Source organism: Tyto alba, unplaced genomic scaffold (assembly GCF_018691265.1).
Source record: "Tyto alba isolate M040663 unplaced genomic scaffold, T.alba_DEE_v4.0 Super-Scaffold_10, whole genome shotgun sequence".
Lineage (NCBI taxonomy): Eukaryota > Metazoa > Chordata > Aves > Strigiformes > Tytonidae > Tyto > Tyto alba.
In genome coordinates this window covers 2,779,104-2,798,547 of record NW_024881262.1, presented here as the reverse complement: position 1 = coordinate 2,798,547, position 19,444 = coordinate 2,779,104, and the positions used below count along the sequence as shown (strand labels likewise).

Below are 19,444 nucleotides of genomic sequence, written 5' to 3'. Positions count from 1 at the left end.
CCAGCACCAGGGCTGGAGGAGCAGTGCTGGAAGAGGCACAAAGCGGAGCCCTCGGCTCTGGTAGACACGTGGGTAAGGTTTAAGTTACATCCCCAGAATTAGCACGTGTCCTGAGACAGCGCAGTCAAGCCCTTTGGAATAACCGAACCCCGCGGCGAATGAAGCAACATGTGGGAAATGTTTTACAAAATCTAAAATGATTGCATTTGGAAGCTGGGGAGTTCGTTACCAGAAGACAGCGATGCTGATCTCTCCCTTCCCGGTGGTGCAGCTAGGTGTCATGCACGTGCCTTGGCCGAGTGCTAGCAACTGCCTCCCTTCCCAGTACAACCAGCTTTCCCAGTGCCATGGAGCTGTGCTGCACCCCCCAACCCAGGAACCCCCCAGACTTACATCTCCATCCCTGTGCAAACCCAAGAGCGCTCCTTGCAGAGGAATCCCGTGAGCTGCCTGGGGAGCTTTAACCAGGCTTTATGTTAGATGTGAAAAAAAAAAACAACAAAACACTGAAGAGACTTCTGCTTGCACTGTGCTACACCTTCCCCCTCTAGGATGTTCTCTGTGTATATAAAATATCCAGCAGATTCTCAAATATTCTTTAGTTTCACAGAGGCAATGACAAAATTAGTGCAACATTGAAGTTTAACATTCAAAACTCAGTTCAAAGAGAACGTTCACGTGCTTAAAGGCAGAGAAGAGCTTAAACTTGCTAAGTTGAGGCTTATGTATATTTAAAGTTACACAGAAATCCACAGTGGATACAGTCTGGGTTCTGCTGTTCAGGAATCAGACAAACTCATCTGCATTTAAAGGCAGAAACTTCATTTTTCATTACTTACATTTTCACTTTTGACTCCAAGGGCTGTAAATTGATATGATATTTTTCGATGTTATTTTCTTCATCCATGGCAAGCTGATGGCTATGGAAAATAATCAAAAATGGGTTTAATGCATCTCAGCATGACGTTTTTGCAATCACAGTGAATTAATTCCAAAATTTTGATAACAACATACAAGAGCTGCTTATTAGAAGGTGGTGTTGTCTTTGAAGGAAGGCATCTGGGTCCCTGTGTCCAGCCTCATCTGACTGTTAACAGAAACTATGAATTTGGATCCAGTTTCCAGATCGGAGCCTGCCTGAGTCCTTGCACTAAACCTTCCAGATGCCACAGCTCCAGAGACAGGCACACCCAGCAAAGAAGCTGCTGCAAATAAAAAAAAAAAAAAAAAACCAAAACCACACTGACAAATATCACTGGCAAATATAATAGATATTCTTGCTAAATTAACTTTCATCCCTGGGGCTACATTTGAAAAGCTGGGGAGTAAAATGGAAAGTAACAATGGTAATGCCAGTAGCAAATGAATTACATCAGCAAAAGCCATACAGAAACATGAAGAAAAAATTCTTTGTAATAAATGATGACCGAGGAATTGGTGCTGCAAACCAATTGCTTTGAGAAAGCAATTTTAAAATGCTAGAAGATAAAAATCAAACATCTTGGACACTGCTTTAGATGGGACTAGCAACACGAATGAAAGGTCTTCGCATGAAAATTTGTAAGATTAGACCCCAACCTGTGGAGTTATTTTGAGACTTTACTGGACACTTAATAACATCATTCAATCAGCAGCAGTTTTCAGAAATTATCCTCCTGTAACTAAAAATAAGAATTGTTTGTGGGAGAGATGCAAAATCTTGAATATTTAGTATATTACCAAGTGAAAAACATAGTCTACAACAAAGATACTGTCCCTTTGAAAGGGCTTGTTGTCTTATAAAAGTCATTTCACTGTATCATGCGTGAGATACTGCAGAAATCACACATTTACCTTTGAAGCAAGTCTTTGCCATCGTTGACCTGTTCCAAGGTGTGCTGGAGCCTTTTGAGTTCTTCCTACAAGGAGAGAAAAAACATTTCAATGTGCTTATGGGAAGCCCTTGGTTGAAACTGAAGATCCCCGCTCAACCTCAAAATGTTGTGATCCAAACACTGAACAAAACAGTCCCTTGGGTAATGTCTACGGGATTGCTTTAAAACTTAGATATCCAAAATAACTACAAAGAAACCAACATATTCATCGATATGTCCAGCACAAGTCTGAAAGAAAATATCAGACCTACAAAAATAATAAGCAGAGCAAAAGAGGGAAGTATTCTTTCATGTCTTAGGTGTGCGGCTGCTTTGATTCAAGAGGAATCAAATTCAACCATCAAGAGATGGTCTTCGTAAGAGGCAGGTGAGCATCAGCTCACACTTTTAGGCACTTCTCTTTGTTCTGCAATCAAACACTATTCAGTCTCATAATTAAGAAAGTCACTGGCTGAGATTTACAGCCCAATGCCTTTTCCAAAGTATTTACATCAGATGCTGTTTCGATAGCAGAGATGTCACAAATTTAACTGCAGAGGCATATCTGAGGCTCCCTGCATCCATGCTAATGTCCCTGAAAAAATTCACCCGGGATGTTCAGCACAGAGATTGGGCTTAAAAAAACCTAAATTGTATCTGACTGGCAGGGTGCTATTGTTCAGAAGGGGTGGGAGCTGATGGGTGGGGGAGAACCTGGTTGCAATGGACCGTGTGATCCAGGGGATGCAATTCCTGGGCTGAGCTTTCCATCCCCTTTGCAGGGCACAATTCTGCAGAGTACACCGGCATTGCTGGGACACGTACGTGCAGAGCACACGTGCCCAGTCTCCTAAAAAGCTGGGCCAACAAGCAAACACTGAACCCTCCAGAGCGCATCCCTATGATGTGATACATAGAGCATCACCACCCTGAGACACAAGGATGGTCCTTCAGGTTTGTGTTTATACATCAGCTGCTTGATAATTAAGCAACACCTGAAAATGAGAAGTCTGTGCAGAACACAAAGATGTTAACTCCTGACTTCTTTCAGCTCACTAAGTTGGGAATCGGATGTAAAAGCAAAAGCTAGTCAGAGTAAGAAAGGAGGGTATATTTACTTCACACCTACCTTGCATACAGAGACAGGATTCCCAGGAAGGCTAAGAACATTAAAAAGGCAGAACAAGGATATTTTCATCTTATATATCTTATCTGACCTCGGGATGAATCAAAGATTTTTGTTTCCAATAAGACTGTTGCAATCTCCAGGAGCACAACAGATCAGCCGGCTCTACCTTCTGCTTTCCCAAATAAAGCTGATTTTATGAAACAGAAAAATTTTACATGGTGCTTTTTAATCCTGTATAAGATTCTGTTCTGTTCAACATGAAACAAGATCACAGTCGGTAGCTGATTTACTCCTAATACAGCTTTCATTCCCTCACAGCCTTCAAAGGACTATTACTGCAAAATATATTTTATGCATAAAATAGATTTGTCAAGACGACAAGTTAGATGTTTCCCCAGCTTGTGCCCCTCTGGGTCTCTCATTGTAGCACCATTTTGTGGACACACTGCAGCTGATAAAGCACTGCCTGAGATTCGGGAGGCCTGGCTGCTGCCTACTGCTCACCAGCCATCGGAAATAATCCAGATGTGAAACTTCTTTTTATTTTTTTTACTTCCCCTTTTTTTTTTTTTTTTTTTTTTTTGCCTGCTCTGAGGAACACCTTCTTCTGGCATATTAAAACCAAGCCACTTTCAAATTTTTTTTTTTTTTGAAGCACAGTTCAGAAGATAACCTTTTCTTCTCTCATTTTATTCTGCTGGTCATTTTTTCAGCGTACCCCAGAGCTATGTACAGTAATTTAGAATGTGAAAACAATTTGCAATTGACTTTATATATAGCTCTGGGTGACAAAGCTTGCATGACTTACATAAATCATTTCTTGTGTTTGACATCATTTTCTATTAACCTCAGGGTGAAGACTGAACCAAAAAAAAAAAAAAGAAAAATTAAAAACCAAAATTGGTTGTGACATTTTTGACTATTCAGTCTTTCAATTAAACATCACCGGACAGTCTTTATAAAAGCTGTAATATAAGGCAACTACAGAAGGGGCATAGTAATGTTTGCATAATTGGGAAGAGAAGACGACATATAATCTATACTAATTTCAGTTTTGCGTCATTAACCATGAAGTATTGATTATTACTCCTTGCAACAGAATTTATGAAGCTAGCTATGCTGCTGCGCCCACAGAAAGCGATTCGGATGCTCTGCCCTCAGCCCCCGGCGCGGTAACTGATGGGTGGCGGTGACAGCCGGGACGCCGCTCTCCCAACCCACAGCCTTAGGAGGCTCGTCTCCCAGATTACACCAGGAGTGACCCAGCTGCAAACTCCAACTTCAGAAAATTAAATTGGAAGAGATCCATGCTTCTGGTGGAATATACAATGAATTACGACGCCTCTATAAACCTCGTTATAACATAAACATATTGTAAAATTTACTGCAGTTTTCATTTCCCTACTACTGTTGAATACAGACATTAACAGCAGTTGGGTAGCTACGGACACATATAGATAGATAATACTTAAGGAAGAAAAAGCAATGAAAGCTTGAAGTGCAAGACTGGTGTTAAAAGCAATCTACAGCGTCTTTTTTTAGTCTTTAACGTGTACATTCTGTTTACACATTAATTATTTTCCAGCCTGTAGATCTGCACTTTTAGGAAACCAGGCTATTGCGATGACTTAATTATTGCCAGGAAAGCCTGTGACCTTGTGGGACAGGAAAGACCAAGGGGCTCAAGTCTATAGACTCGTGCCAGGGAGAAGCCTCTGTAAAAGAGCTGTGTTAAGGTGCACTGAGCTCCCAGTGCAGTCCACACGTTATAAAAGCTTTGCTTGGCTGTCAGTATTTATTTAGAGCAAGAAGATTCTGGGTCCCTCTACCTTTTCCTGCTGCAAATCAGCTGCGTTTGGCTCCAAGCAGCCCAAGGACAGGCTCTGTGTGTGCATGTCCAGTGCAATGATTTAGCAACCTCACCCAGCTGCCTTCAGCAATTCTCAGGGTCTTTTTTAAATGGAGGGAGCCAGAGGTTTCTGTAGACTTCGGTCGTTGTTTGGGCTTGCTCTGAAATGTCACTTCTCCTTTGGCTGGCCATGGAGATGATGGCAGCCAGAAGATACAGGGTCATCAAGGCAGGCTCAGATGCAGAGGAGCAGAAATCTAAACCAACCTAAATGCACTAGTCCCCAAATTCCTTTTGAAGAAGTCTGTTTTAAACAACATTTATTAGAGCAAATTCTAAGGAATTAAAAGAAACCTGCAGACATTAAATCATACCTAGATATATATTTACCTCCAGTAGCAGGTAATGGCTTTTTTTTTGGTTGCTATTCACAGAAACATCCATTCAGGTCAGTGGAGCTATTTATACCTGCGGGTTTAGACTAGCACAGAGAAATCAGGGCAGAGGCCACATATTAAAAATTAATTTCCAAAATCCTTTTTGGACACGTGTGCTATTACTGGAGTATCTCTGCCTAAGAGGTCTGTCACTTGCTACTGAATGAATATACAACAGTGCTTCCTGAGAGGTCAGAGAGATGGAGGTGGGAAGAGAAAGCTCTGATTTCAGTAGAACCACAGTCCAAAAATAGCAGTAAAGATGGGTTTTGTTTTGTTTTTTTTTTTTTTGCATTTTATAACTAAGAATGAGTATAGCAGTTATTCAAACATGTCAACTTTGGGTAGTTCTCTATTTCAGTGATGTTCTTCCAAATTTTAATAGAAATTTTGTTAAATGACGATTTCCTATTATGCAGGAAAACTTCCACTTACGTGCATGTCTTCCTCTCCTTACTTGCCAGTCACTTGATGAAACACCACAGTGCCAGGTTGAGATCGTCCTGACACAGAAGGTCCACGGTGACCAGAGAGAGCCTACGCTGGAGTGGGACGGTTGCTCTTGCCCCCTTGGAGCAGGATGTGCCCCTTACATTGGGCTGCAGGTACTGGGAGGATGCTGGAGAGGCGCCGGAGCATCAGCATTGCCCGACAGCACCCGGGTGAGATGCAGCAGAGCAGAGGACAGCCTGGCCACTGCCTTGAAGGCCAACTACATCTCATCAGCCTGCCGGTGCTACGCAGGGAGGGAGTTAGTGCTGAGCGCTTTAATTTGGAAATACCAATTATGATCACCGGAGCTTCCACAGCCACTCTTGCCAGCGGACGCGTTAGCCCGTCTCATCGTTCCAGAGCCACCGCTGCGTTTAAAGGCAAACGTGTGAGGTCGTCTCCTTAGCACTGACACAGGCATGTGCAAAACTGATCGTTCCTTTGCCCGCACAGGCTCTGGAACGATGGCACAGCTAGAGCAAGCGCAGCTGAAGGCAGTCTGGAGCCAGAAACGCTGCAATGCCTGCTGCCGCTAAGACCAGAAGCCACACAGGATCCATCCTCGGATCAAAGCCACCTGATGCCTCTTTCTGTCACCTATTAGGAAGCCAATTTATAGGCTTTAACATTCTCACCTCCTGCGTTTTCCAAATCCTGTGGTCATCAGAGGTGGATAGAAGCTAATGAAGCTCTCGCCGCTGCCGCTCACCGCCCCCAGCCCGTCACACCAGTCTGGGGACAGCACAGGCAGCACTAAGCCCCCGCTAGCACATGCTCTGATCCATATGCCATTTGTATTTCAGCACAGAAGCAGCAGCCTCAGCTGTCTTTCAAACACCCCAGCCGCTTTTCAAAAACAATCTATTGCCAATCCTGTTCTGAGCTGCTTAGATCCATGTCTGCTGTTAGCCTTATTTTTAAGACTTTGTTTCCCATTTAACAAAGAATTCCCAGCCCACCCCCTTTCCCCCAACTCTTGTGTCCATGAAGCATCTTGGGTTTTATTCATTTTATATTTTTTCCATTGTATTCATTTTCATTTATATTTTGCCCTGCTTTCCCAGGGAAGACCACAGACCCTGTATTAAATGATGTAGAGTCCACATTTCAGTCTGACAAGGCCTGTCAAGCCTTGTGTTAATTAAGCCTCTTAGCAGGATACAACGAGTCTAAAGAGGATCGAAGGATCAGGACCCTTTGCAGTGAAGGCTTTTACTTGCTACTATTTTGGGCACCCATTCACACCAGTATGGAGGCACTGCTCCCATGGGAGACACTCTGGCATACACGAGCAGCCCCCTAAAGCTCCTGTTCCCTATCAGGACACAACAGAGGAGTTGTCTCCAAAGCAGCATCTCTGGTGGCACCCCTGTGCCCAGCGTGGGGGTACATCAGAGGCCCAAGGAGCCCCAGTTTGGACAGACATGAGACCAACTGCATTAATTCCCATTTCAGGGATGCGTAGAGCGTTCTGCATCCCATTTCAGGGGCTGGAACATAAAAATTAATGCTACTCCCTGAATACACTGAGTATTCTGTAAAGTTGGTAATTAAATGCCTGATGGTGACAACTGCTTCACATCTTGGAACAGAAAGACACATCAGATGATAGTGGCTTTTGTATATCGGGGATGGGAGAGGGAAGGTCCAATTTTATTTGCTCTGGCAACCCAACAGGAACCTTGAACACTACAGCTATGAACGTTCAAGAAAAGTAGGTTAACTGCACAAGATTAACATAGGTACAGGGGCTCTGCGATCCACAGCTGTCAGAGCAATTTGCTGGATCACTTTACAAAATTTATGCCATCAACGGAGCTACCTAAACCTACTTAAACAAGTTTCACATTCAGATTTAGAAACAAAATATGAATTAGCCTTGCTGAAATTGGTTAGTTACTGCTGGGAGATACAGCATGGACATTCAGGTCGGATCCTGTATCTTGGCCTGCCACTGACCTCCGGTGGCACCTGAGGTCTTTCCACCTCCTTTCTTCTGTGCATCTTGTCCAGTTAGGTCACAATATCTTCAAGGAAGGGAACAGCTCTTATTTTTTGCTTGTGCATCAGGGCTCTGACTTTGAGAAGTTAAAACAGAGTGTGGTTATCAAGCACTAACTAATAGCAAACAATTTCAGACTCTTTCACCAAATACTGCCTGTATTTCCTTTCCATATCTCACCTTCAGTGCAGGAGGAGAACAGTCCCTCTGCTACAAACGTTGCTTCTGAGTGTGTTGCAGGCTCTGTCCACACACTCGTCTTTCAAACAAGCCAAAGAAGGTGTCAACCAAAACCCGAGGACTGCTCAAGGAAAGAGTGTGTCACACTGAATCAAAAACGAGGCCAAGAGTAGGCAACAAAAGGCAGGCATTGCTGAAACATTTCAGGCAGGAAAGAGGTTACCGCTAATTAGCGTGCCACTGGGATGAGCATTAAGCAGCACGGCCGTTCAGCACAAATGAGCAAGCGCTGGTGCTGCAGCAAGGATTCTGAGGATCTAGCTGATAAATGGAGCACATATGGGAAGAGTAGCCATTAGGTAATTAACTCCCACAGCTTATTGCTCATGTTTCCATTATTCTGGATACTTAAGAGATACTTCACTCAATATGCACTTTCTTAGTTTATTGAAAATCAAAGTTATGCTTGTAGAGCCCAATTGCTACAATTTAGGTTATTCTCTGACAAGGATCACCACATTGTTTTCCACTGTTGTCCAGCAAAAGCCAGCTCGCAGGGAATTTTTTCAAAACAAGTTTCCTGTAAGTTTACTCACTAACATGTTTACAGAATATGGTCTAATTTTCCAAGGGTTACCTTAGGTTCTCCTTATAATGTGACTCGGTTGACAAATCTTCTGTGACTTCTTACTTGCTCAGTTATTTTCCTGTTGTACCATTGTTTTTTTTCCCATCCTTCACATGCAGTGCATATCTATAATGTCCCCACACATACTAAAGCGGAGCATCACCTACACTGCCAGCACTGAGAAGTCCCTTCTGGCTGAGGGACTTCTCCTCCAAGTACTCTGAAATCTCCGCGCTGATTTGGACTGCTTTCAGACTGACTTCTGAGATTTACCATGGGAGGTCAGGATGGAGCTAGGGGTGCAAGTTTGGGATCATTCGAATCAGGCTTTCCTGTAACACTGTCCCCCAGAGAAAAAAAAAACATTGCTACAGGAATACCTCAGCACTTCTGAAAGTTTCTCGATTACTTTCTGCTTTTTGGACCCTGTGCCGGTTCAGCACATGGTGTGATCCAACACAAGAAGTGGTAGCCGAGTCCCTCACCCTGCTCCTGGCCTGCTAACCCAGTAGCAGCACAAACCCGGCGCTGGTTTGGGTTTCAGAAGCTGGAACCCAATGTTGGGTTGTAGGCACATCCCTCCGCCCTTTCACTGAAAGCCTAACGAGGCAGAGAAGGAAAAGCTTTATTAGAGCAGTGAGTTTACTGTCCTCGCTGCATCATTTCTCAGTTTTACTCATTGCTGTTTAAAATTCCCAGGGGATGCGTTTGCCTCCTATTTCACAGAACACTTTCATCACTTAATAGATGAATTGGTAATATTTTCATTTTCCTCATGTAAAGCCCTTCCTCCCTTTTATACCCTATGGACATAACAGCTAACAGTTTCTCTTCCCAATCCTGTAAATCATGACATTGATCTCTTCTCATTCATCATTTAATCAAAATAGGACTCCATACAAAACTTCATTGACTAAGTGTAAGCCCAGCATAGGGAACAAAAGCAGAAAGTCTTGGCCTTCATATATTTGAACCGAGCTTGTGCCTAATCCCTTTGCTACAATCCTGGCCCAAGACAGCTGATATATTAATTCCTCTCATAAGTGGGTGTAAACTGCCAGAAGGGAAATGCAGCAATGCTGGTGATATCTCCCAGGAGACGGGAGCACTCACAGGATGACCTGTTGAGTTCTTCTCCACTTTCTGTGATATCAATAAATTGTTTTCTTTTTCTTCCTTCAGCTCTGCCCTCAGGAAGAGTAATCTATCTCACCAGGGATACAGAACATTATTTCATAGTTACAGCAGCTTTGGAAACCTTGCACAAAGATGAATGCCATTAAAAAGCCAAGTTAGATTCCTTTTAAAAAGCCTCTTTCTGACGCTGTCACTGCGGTCAGGGCTTTCAACAGCACCGCTTCTGCCTCAAAACACACAAGCTTTTAACTTTTGCCAAGGGAACCAACTAGAGAGAATGAGGCCTCTTGACATCTTGGCTTCTCTGCCACCAAAGTGCTTCTGAACCTACAGCCAGTCTGAACACCAAGGAAAAGGTCTGGAACAACACAAGTGCTATAGGAGACTCAGTGAAGAAAGTGTTTCATATAGTTCAAGTGGGGAAAAAAAAAAAATATATATACACACACACACACACACACAAGTATTCAAGTCCATGGCAAGAAAGCCAATTTCTCACAGAAAGCCAGAAATTTTTTGAGTCAGATGACAGCTACCCTACAAGTGGCAGCAGGCACTAAATGAGTGATGGGACAAAGAGATGCCATAACCATATAGAGGATTTTAATGTCATTTGTATGGGACGTGATGTGACAGTGCAAAACCTGGTGTGAATCACCACAGCTTCACCAAGCAGAAAACGTGTGTTACATGTTGTCCATTATACATCGTCTTTACTACACTGAGAGTCTACACCAGAGCTAGAGTTGGTCAAGACAGAAACCTGCATGCTGTAGGAAATGCTAATTTTCTCCAAGGCAAGTTTCCAGTTGGAACAAAACCCAACAATTTTGACAGGTCAAATGCCACCACACACTCTTAGAGCAACTGGCCTTTCCTGAGTAGCAAAAGGCAGACCCAAAATCCCAACGGGGCATGTCCAGTGCTGGAAGAGCCATGGAGGCAACGGAGCCAAAGCCTGCCAGGGCTGACCACCCGTGAATGCTGCACCGCAGAGGGGGCAGCAAAGCCTAAGAACAGTATGTTTCAAAAGAAATGAAGCTTTCTGACCCACTACTGGTATATGTGGACTGATACTTTAATCTTCAAGGAATGAACAAAAATGGCAACGCTAGTGTTGTGTTTTACTTTATGGTTGTACCTTGGGAAGAACAACACTGGCCAAATTACATGGGGACTGGGAGGTGAATGTTTTTATTGAGAAGAGACTTGTCCATCCTTAAGTGTCTCCAGCAGTCCAAGTTGCTTCATCTTTACCGTAACTTTACTCTTCCTCTGCAGGGCTGCAGAATGATGCCTGTTGAAAAGACACCGGTGTTTTGGTCTAACGGTTACTTTATAAAGAACACAAATCTGCACCCAACCCACTCTACTGGAAGAAACCCACATCTTCCAGCTCCCTCTAAGGTTTTCATTGCAAGTTACAGTTGAGTCCAGCTTAATTTTGAGACAAATCTGAAGAGATTGCAACCAAGCCAGTGTGAATTTCAGCATGCCAGGAAGAGGAAGGCAGGGGGAAAATCTGACATGACAGATCCATCTTCTGAACTCCCAGTGGAGGTTTTTTCCCCCAGAAAAAGTACAGAGCTCTTTTTATAGCTCATGAGCCTATTACTTCTACTGACAACAACAGATGACTGTTTTAAAACTGAAAAGAAATATATTAATCCAATTTTCAGCTTTTCAGAATGTGGTTGTAGTACTGTCTACTAATTTTCACAAAAGAGAAGACTGATGAACTAGTTCAAGAATCAAAAGGTTACTTTCAAAAAAAAAAAAAAAATTGCACATCTATTACAGAAATGCTTTTCTACACTACTCACACTTCTGAAAGTCCCATTTAGACCAAGCAGTAGGTATATGGTCCATAACCAAATGAGTTTCTTTTTGGAAAGCACGCGCAAGTATCTATTACGTTGCACTGTAGCAGTACTTACAAAATAGTCCCGAAGCCATCAACTCAAGTGACTGCCTTTGCTCAGACAATGCACCTACAGGGTTTAATGCCAGGACACTTTGCCCTCCAGTGCTGCATGCATGGGAACATCCATCCCTAGGCAGGACAGGCGTCCCCGTGCCAGGGTGGGGACGACAGAGGTGAGACAGAAGCATTAAGCAGCCCTGAGCCCTGACGAGTGTGGATGGGGACACACGGAGGAGGCTGCCGTGGAAGATGATCCCAGCATGGTCTGGCTCATCAAGCCCTTTCCGCGCCACGTAGCTGCTCCTTACGTAGCAGCTTTGTCCTTGGCCACAGCATCAAGGAGCAATGTTGGCTCCCAGAAGGTGCCACCGGTTCCCAGCCAGCTTGAACACACAGACCACTGCGCATGGCTCCCTTTTTCAGGCATTTGAGTCATTGTCACTAACATGGTCCCTGTCCTGCAAGGCACACAAGTGAGAGGTGCCAGCACGTGAAATCTCTGGCTGATGACCCTAGAGAAGAACAGTCACACCTACAGATTTTAGGTTCATGGAAAAATATGTGCATTCACAGAAACACTATTTTCTCTGTTATGAACTACAGACCGAGCAGTTTTGATTAGGGTCTTAATCTTTATGTATATTGTAATTTCCAACAAACACTCTTGCGTTTGTCTTCTACATGAAAACCAGCTTTTCCATGCTGATAATAATGAAACTAGTCACTCATTCTGATTCTTATAACTATGCCAGCACACCAAGAAACCAGAAATCCACTTATTAATGTGCCAGCTGAGCTGTGCTTGCTAGAGACAGTAAGCACATGTTATGTCAGTCTCCATCCCTGTTCTACTTTCCCTTCTGTCCTCACCATCTCTTGTTCATACAATGCGCTATTTTCTAATAGAAGTGGAAAATATTTTATATTTAGAAGCCAGAAACTGCTCAGCCATAAAGCTACAGAAACAGAGAAATAGTCTTTCAAGGCCAAATCCCTTCAGCAGAACAGCACCCTGCATCCAGCCTAGCCATCGTCCCTCAGCATCCACTCCAGACGTTACATCCCAGAAGCTCAGCAGTAACAAGAGACTTGCCTTTCTCTGTGCAGATCTAACTTGCATAAAAGCTTCCTCAGCACTCTCAAGAAATAAATCTGCATCATATCCTTTTTAAGGGTGGGCATAATTATGCTAAGAGGCACGCACAGGCCAACTAAATCAGTAGGGAGATTAACAAAAGGGCTACCCAGGGTAAAGCAAATGCCACGGTCCTCGCTTGGATCCCAACACTGGTAGTGTTTTAGGATTGAGAGAAGAACATCTGTATATCATTACCACCTTGCTGGATCCACATGGGAAGCCAGGGACCCAACATGGGCTCCAGCTCAGCTACTGCTCTTGCACAAGCCAACAGCTCCAACTAATAACCTCTCACAAAACTCATCACCTTAACTTAGCAGAGCTTTTTTTTTTTTTTTTTTCTCTTCTTTTTTCTTCTCTTCAGTGTCCAGCTTGCTGTATGCAAACCAGATACCAAATTTATCAAGGTCGGGCCCCCATGCTGGCAGAACGGTCAGGTCACCATGTGTATCAGGTGTCACACCTTGGTAAGTAATTTTTTTTGTTAAGCTGCTTCAAAAAGAGATTGATTACGCTCTGGCATTTCACCCCTACACAACTGGAAACAGCCACAAGTGCAACTTAAGAGAGGGATCACAGCAGAAATTCCTCTAACTTTTGTAGCACTGCTGGGGACCACTATAAAATGGTACCAAGCTAATTAGACAAGTCATAAAGATGTTCCCTTGACAATCTCACTGGTGAAATAATCTAATCTTCTGCACCCTGCCTTCCTAGTTAATCTCTTGATAAGAGTCATTAACACAATTGTTCAGTCTACTGTAGTCCCTTTGTAAAGTGCATATAATTTACAATCCCATTAAAAAGATGGCCACAGATTAGTCTCAGAGGCAAATTACAAAACTATTCAGTTGTGTTTTTAGCACATTAGCTATAGCTCTATGAATCCTGGACAAAAAAAAATATCACAGAACACAGCAGGTTTTAGAGCAAGTACACCCATCAAAACCCACCTACCTAATTTTCTGCACAAAAATTAAATATCATTTCAAATTGTGGGATACTCTGTTCAGCAGCTGAGTAGTGATGCAGACCCTTTTCTTTTGTGAATAGCAAACAAAAAAAAACAAGTACTAAAAGGACATAAAAGGTATACAAAGTTCTTTCATTTAAAAAGCTAGGATTTAGTTACTTCACAGCTTATGCTAAATTTCTGCTGCTGTTCAGTATTCAAGTTATTTCTGTCATGTAATTTGAGGCGGTGGAGGATGTGAAGCATTGGGTGTTTCAACAGAGCGGAAAAAGTGAAGGCACTGGACCTTGTAAAAATATAATGAAACAGATGTTTGCTGCTTTTCTGTATTTATGCTTCTTAGTATCAACTTCTAAAATCACGCATGTAGAAGCTTCCAATACTATCCACTTCTTCCAATACATCCAAGCTTCCAATACTACCTTCAGGAGGCTCACGTTCATCCAGGAATGTGATTAGCAGATGGTTTCAAAAAAACAGCAGAAAACTCTGGCTTTGTCTGGGCTTCTCCAAAAGCTGCACAGGTCCTGAGCAAAATGCGTGAGGTAGACTCCAAATGCACAAAAACTGTGAAACATCTCCCACAACAGAGCCATGGTCCTGCCTGCCTGGGATCTTAAGATGAAAACATCTTAGGTGTGATTTTTCGTAACATACAAGAAAAAGTACTCAGATCCTGTTAGTTTTCAACAAACTTTAGGTATCTGAGCACTCCGGAGATTAGAAAACAGGATTTTCAGAGTTTAACAGTCTTGAACTTCCCAACATAAAAGGCCTCTCTTTCTTGTGTTTCCAGTCCCTCCCCATCCCTCAGCAGCACTTTACCTTCCTAATTGCTTTCCATTTGTTTGGTTTGGGGTTTTTTTTTGTCTTTTTTTGGTGTTTTTTTGTTTGTTTTTGTTTTGTTGTTGGTTTTTTTGGGTTTGTTTGGGTTTTTTTGTTTTTTTTTGTTTTTTTTTACCTTTCACAAACCATAAACCAGCCAGGGAATTTAGGACATCAAAATCAGGGAGCAAATATTTCTAATTTGTAAAAGAAACCCCTTTTCATATTTCTACTCCAGATGTAGGGAAGCTTGAAAAAGGCATGCTAAAAATTATAGCACTTCCCCAGAAAACATCCTTCTGTTGCTTTTAGGAGGAAACCCGAGGAGTCTGTGCGTAGGATGCAAAGGCTGCGTTTGCAAGCTTCTCTGTGAAGGTGTGCATCACAGAGTCGAGAGCACGAAAATCTCCTGTCTGTGCTGGAAGCCTTTGGAGCAAGAGGAAGGGACTAGCTATGACCACCATGGACCAAGGTAGATGGAGCAGAGGCAGGTGGTGGTGATGGGCAGAGGTGACAAACTCCTTCCAAAACCTAGACTTAAATCCATTTTGAAAAGTTCAACTATTCAGAGCTTATTTTAAATGAGCACTCTTCCAGCACTTAGATCTGAGCTCCGTTTTGAGGCTAAGGTTGAGCCTTTTGAATTGCTACGCTTCCCAGACCGTAAGTCCAAAAATCCTGAGGTCAGAGGTTGGTTCTCCCTCCTCAGAGCTCTCTGACATTAACAAGATGCCTGCAACTCTGAAAATATTTAATGACAAGCACGTGCAGGAGTCACATCGTTAACCTGAAGAGAAATAAAACAACACTGCCAAGCTTTATATTATAGGTGAAGTGACAGCAACCACTGATGTAAAGGAGGAGGGATCTATGGCAGTATCTGCTAGGTTCAGAGGTTGCTCTTGTTTGAGCTCCTGAGGAGTTAAATCTACTTTCTCATATGCTGCAGATATCTAAGAAGATGTTTTAATTGAAGGCGGTTGCTTAGCAACTGCATCCCATGTGCTGCAGCGATGCTTTTCACCTGGAGCAGATAAACATCAGGATGGCACTTTACAAATCTGATTAGCAGCAATGAAATAGCTCGCTACAATGAGCTGCAAGTGCTTTTCCAGAAGTTATGCTTCTAACCTGATACCCATCAGCAGGGAAAACCCAATGAAATTCATTCGCAGGTTAGAAGAACTCTCCTCTCGCCCAGCAAACGTTTCAGTCTGCTTCTCGCAACCAGAGCTTATCAAGACCGAGATAGCATTGGCAGGATTTTTCTTACTCAAAAGATTTCACTTCAGTTGAACACATAATGATAAAATACTAGAGCACTTGCAACTGTGCACAGATGTTTTTCTGAACAGGCCAATGATTCTTTGAAAAGCATCAGAAAAAGCACATTTCCAGACCACAGAGAAAGATTTCTTTATAACTTTAGTAACTGGAGATTACCGTTGAAAGACTGCTACTATACTAACCTTTACAAGCTGTTTAAGAGCTGGTTATTGGTGCTGTTACCACACTTCTAACAAAGACTATTAAGTGCTTGAATAGCTCACTTTCAACATCTTTCCATTATAATGTTAGTATAAATATTAACGGTTTATGTTACTTCAGCTGCATTCAGTGATTTGCTGGGTTTGGGTCTAATATACGGTGACCAGTTAAGCATGTCAGATTCAGAAAAGAATTCGTATACATTTTCCTACCCATGGCAAGTCAGTAACATGTGCCAGGCTTGACCAGAATGTGATTTGCTGAGTAAAGGCTGGACTTGTTGCTCTTATCATGCTCCAAACCCCACTAATACCAAATGTGGAGCAACAAGCTGCAAGTCCCCAGAGAATGGTCTGTTTGAAGGCTCAGAGATGTGTGTGTGTGAGACACTTCTGAGGTCTCCAGATACCTTCAGAGGGTTGTTCATCAGCAGCGCTCCAGCTTATGGGTCGGGAGCAGCCTGGCTTGGTACCATAGGGCCAAGGGGTGACGAGTGGCTGCTAAAGGCAGCACGATCTTGTAATCCAGCTGGCTGGGTGGAGGAGCAGGAGACGTTTTTCATCAGCCTTGACATGTCAAATACAAAACCAATTGCAAAAAGAGCTTCTAGGAAGGTCAAGGGTTCTTGGAAAGATACAGAAGAGCCATGCCCTGGGAAAGCCCCAGAAGAAGGTGTGCTGGGAGGGCTTTCAAGGGAAGTTTAGCTTACCTGGTGTGGATCTGAACACCTAACTGCCACAGAAGTCAAAAAAATCCCTTCTGCTCCAGCTGGCACTTGATCATCTGCTTAGATTTTTTTGTGTTGAATATATGTTAATTTGCTGTCTAGAATTCGGATGAACTTCAGCACGTGCTAGAAGTCTCTCTCAGTGTTACATGCACCAAGCTTCAGCCTTCACCATGAGAAGCAGCCTTTGACGTAGCATTTCCATATCACAGTACAACTATAAGGATACACAGCAGGGCTCTGTCACATCTAATATCACTCTGAAATACTGAGCCAAGGACAGCCCTATTGAAGCTTGGCTGCAGATACCGAGCTATTTGCTGAAGTCCAGATTCCGGAGGGCTGTTACTGTAATGTAGACAAAGGACTAATTAGCCTGGACCACAGAGAATTTGTCCCAAATGTATTCTTTATCTGCAGGATGAATCATGTTGAACCATGGACTGCAAACAATGCAAATCGATTAAACTATAGGCAAGAGTATTCTCTTTTCTATTTAATCTCCTGTAATCTCTTAGGTAACCTCCATTCTTTGTTATTCTTCCTTGGTTTAGATCTTCATTCTCACCTCAACAGCTGGCAGAACAACTGAGAAACAGGACTGTCTTCTATATGCCTGACACCGGGCAAGTGAAACACAGAGGAGTATCTTAAACTGGTTGCCAGTTTTGAATGCTACTCGTCTCACGACAATAAGGTCATAATGTTTTACATAAGAATGTTGCTATTTGATGGCTAAAAGGAATATAATATTTGGAAAATTCTGTCCTTGAGCTGCTGAGGAGAAAATAAAGATAGTCAAAGGAAATTCTTCCCCTCCTCATAAATAAGATCCCATAGAGCTGCCTTGGTTTTGACCAGAATATTACTATCAAGATATTTGGACAATGACATTTTCAGTTTTATTTAGAAAAAAAAAAGAAAGTCAACCACCTAAGATGGAAGGAAAATTTAAAACGGTATGTAGTCATCCATCCCAGACAGCTATACCCAAAATATGTCCTTCTAATTATAAAGAGAGCAATCAATATCTGTATTCCAAGATCTAAGGAGCTCCAATAGCACCAAGATGATGTTCCTTTCCCTCTTTGCCGTCTTCAGACTAGACTAGCCGTGGGCAGGGGTAGCAAAGTCAAACCACTGCACTTCCCTGTAGCATGACAGGTTTCTTGCGGGGAGGTTGAAGGGATGATGTGATGCCCTGGTTGGGCCCGTGGCAATGTCTACGTTAACAAGTAGTGGGAGAGAACAGGAGCAGATCTGCACGGCAAAATCAACAGCCTGATAAGCAGTTAGGGATATCAACAACCTGGTCCCATAGGCAAACACCCATCAGTGGCTCTCACCTTTGCTCCAGCCCTGACAAATACAGTTTGGGCAGTGCGAGATGTTCTGAGTCAAAGTACAGTAAGGGAGGGCAATTGGGAAATTTGTTTCAAAGACATTCTCCTGATCCAGACCAAAATGCTAATATAGAGGCACTGGTGTCAATCTCATGTCCTGTTAGTCTTACGTAGGTCTGGGGCACTGGGACACAGAGGATTTGTAAAATCAACACGTAGCATTTGGAGCTAAAATAATAAATACTTTTTCCTCGGTGGTAGCACTCCAAAGTCAAAGCAGAACCATGGCATTATTTCCAAGGTTTATTAGCTCTTCCGTTATTACATTCCCTTGTTTCCTTGGCTCACTCTCCCACCAGCTGCCTTATTTGCTGTGTGAAACCCTCAGCATTAACCACAATGCAGGTTCTTAATGTTTAATGTGTGGCTGATGGAATACTGCAGCATCCAGCAGAGCCTTTGAATAAAGGGCACCCTATAAAAAAAAACAAACTTAAATGCAAACAAAAAAGCAGCATGTGAAACCATACGATAGAAGCTGGTCACATTCAATCTCTGAAAGCAAAGAGCTACAGTTTATATGAATAATTCAAAAACAGCCTCAGACAAATGATCTCGGGTCTATAAGGAAATGGTAAATTCTCTGGAGTCTGCAGCTCTTTTTATTACAGCCTGGTTCATGCTGAATGCTGTTTTCTCTGGGGTTATTTTTTACACTTTTTTAACATACATATATATATATATATATAAACAAACAGTCTGATAGGATGTTCAGATAACATGTACAGCATACCCCAGAGAAATATTTTAATTTTATATTTGTTTCTGACTTGTAAATTATTCATTAACATGGATCATGCAATTGGATAAAAATTAAAAATTGGCAAATTAGTTTTCATTTGTTTATGTTAATTATTTAGTGTTCTTCCTTTTTACCAGAAAAAACACAGAGGGAGATTAGTCTTGTTCTGACGATCTGTGTTTGCTCCCTAGACAACACACAAATTAGCATTGCTATGGCTACTTTTATGCAACGTCTATAGAAATATGACTCCACTGCCCAGATCTGTTGCTGAGACATTGTGGCATATGCTGGATTTCTAAATTGCAGATATGCCTTTGGATATTTTTCAAAAACGCTTTGAAAAATGGGCTGTTGGGTCTCTATTTGCGGATGAAGTCAACGATTGTTTCCATGACCCTGCCGTGAATTCAGCTGCGGCTCCTCAACACCCATGACCTCCATCACCACCCCAAGGAAACGCCAGCCAGTGGGAGTTTCACCTCCAAATTAAGACACAATTATTCCACTTTGATGT

General features: G+C 42.6%; 1 protein-coding gene across 3 annotated transcripts in view; it reads right to left on the bottom strand.

Moving 5' to 3' along the window:
* Positions 1–19,444, bottom strand: part of LOC104362320 (schwannomin-interacting protein 1) — a 208,984-nt gene that overhangs the window by 137,532 nt on the left and 52,008 nt on the right. For 2 of the 3 annotated variants that reach the window (XM_042793719.1, XM_042793710.1), the window contains exons 2-3: positions 1,834–1,898; positions 840–920 (exon numbers count right to left, since the gene is read on the bottom strand). In XM_042793719.1, coding sequence (XP_042649653.1) covers positions 840–920; positions 1,834–1,898 — 146 coding nt within the window. Of the gene's footprint in view, positions 1–839; positions 921–1,833; positions 1,899–5,703; positions 5,753–19,444 lie in introns of those variants that run through there. The other variant, XM_042793715.1, reaches the window with a different exon arrangement.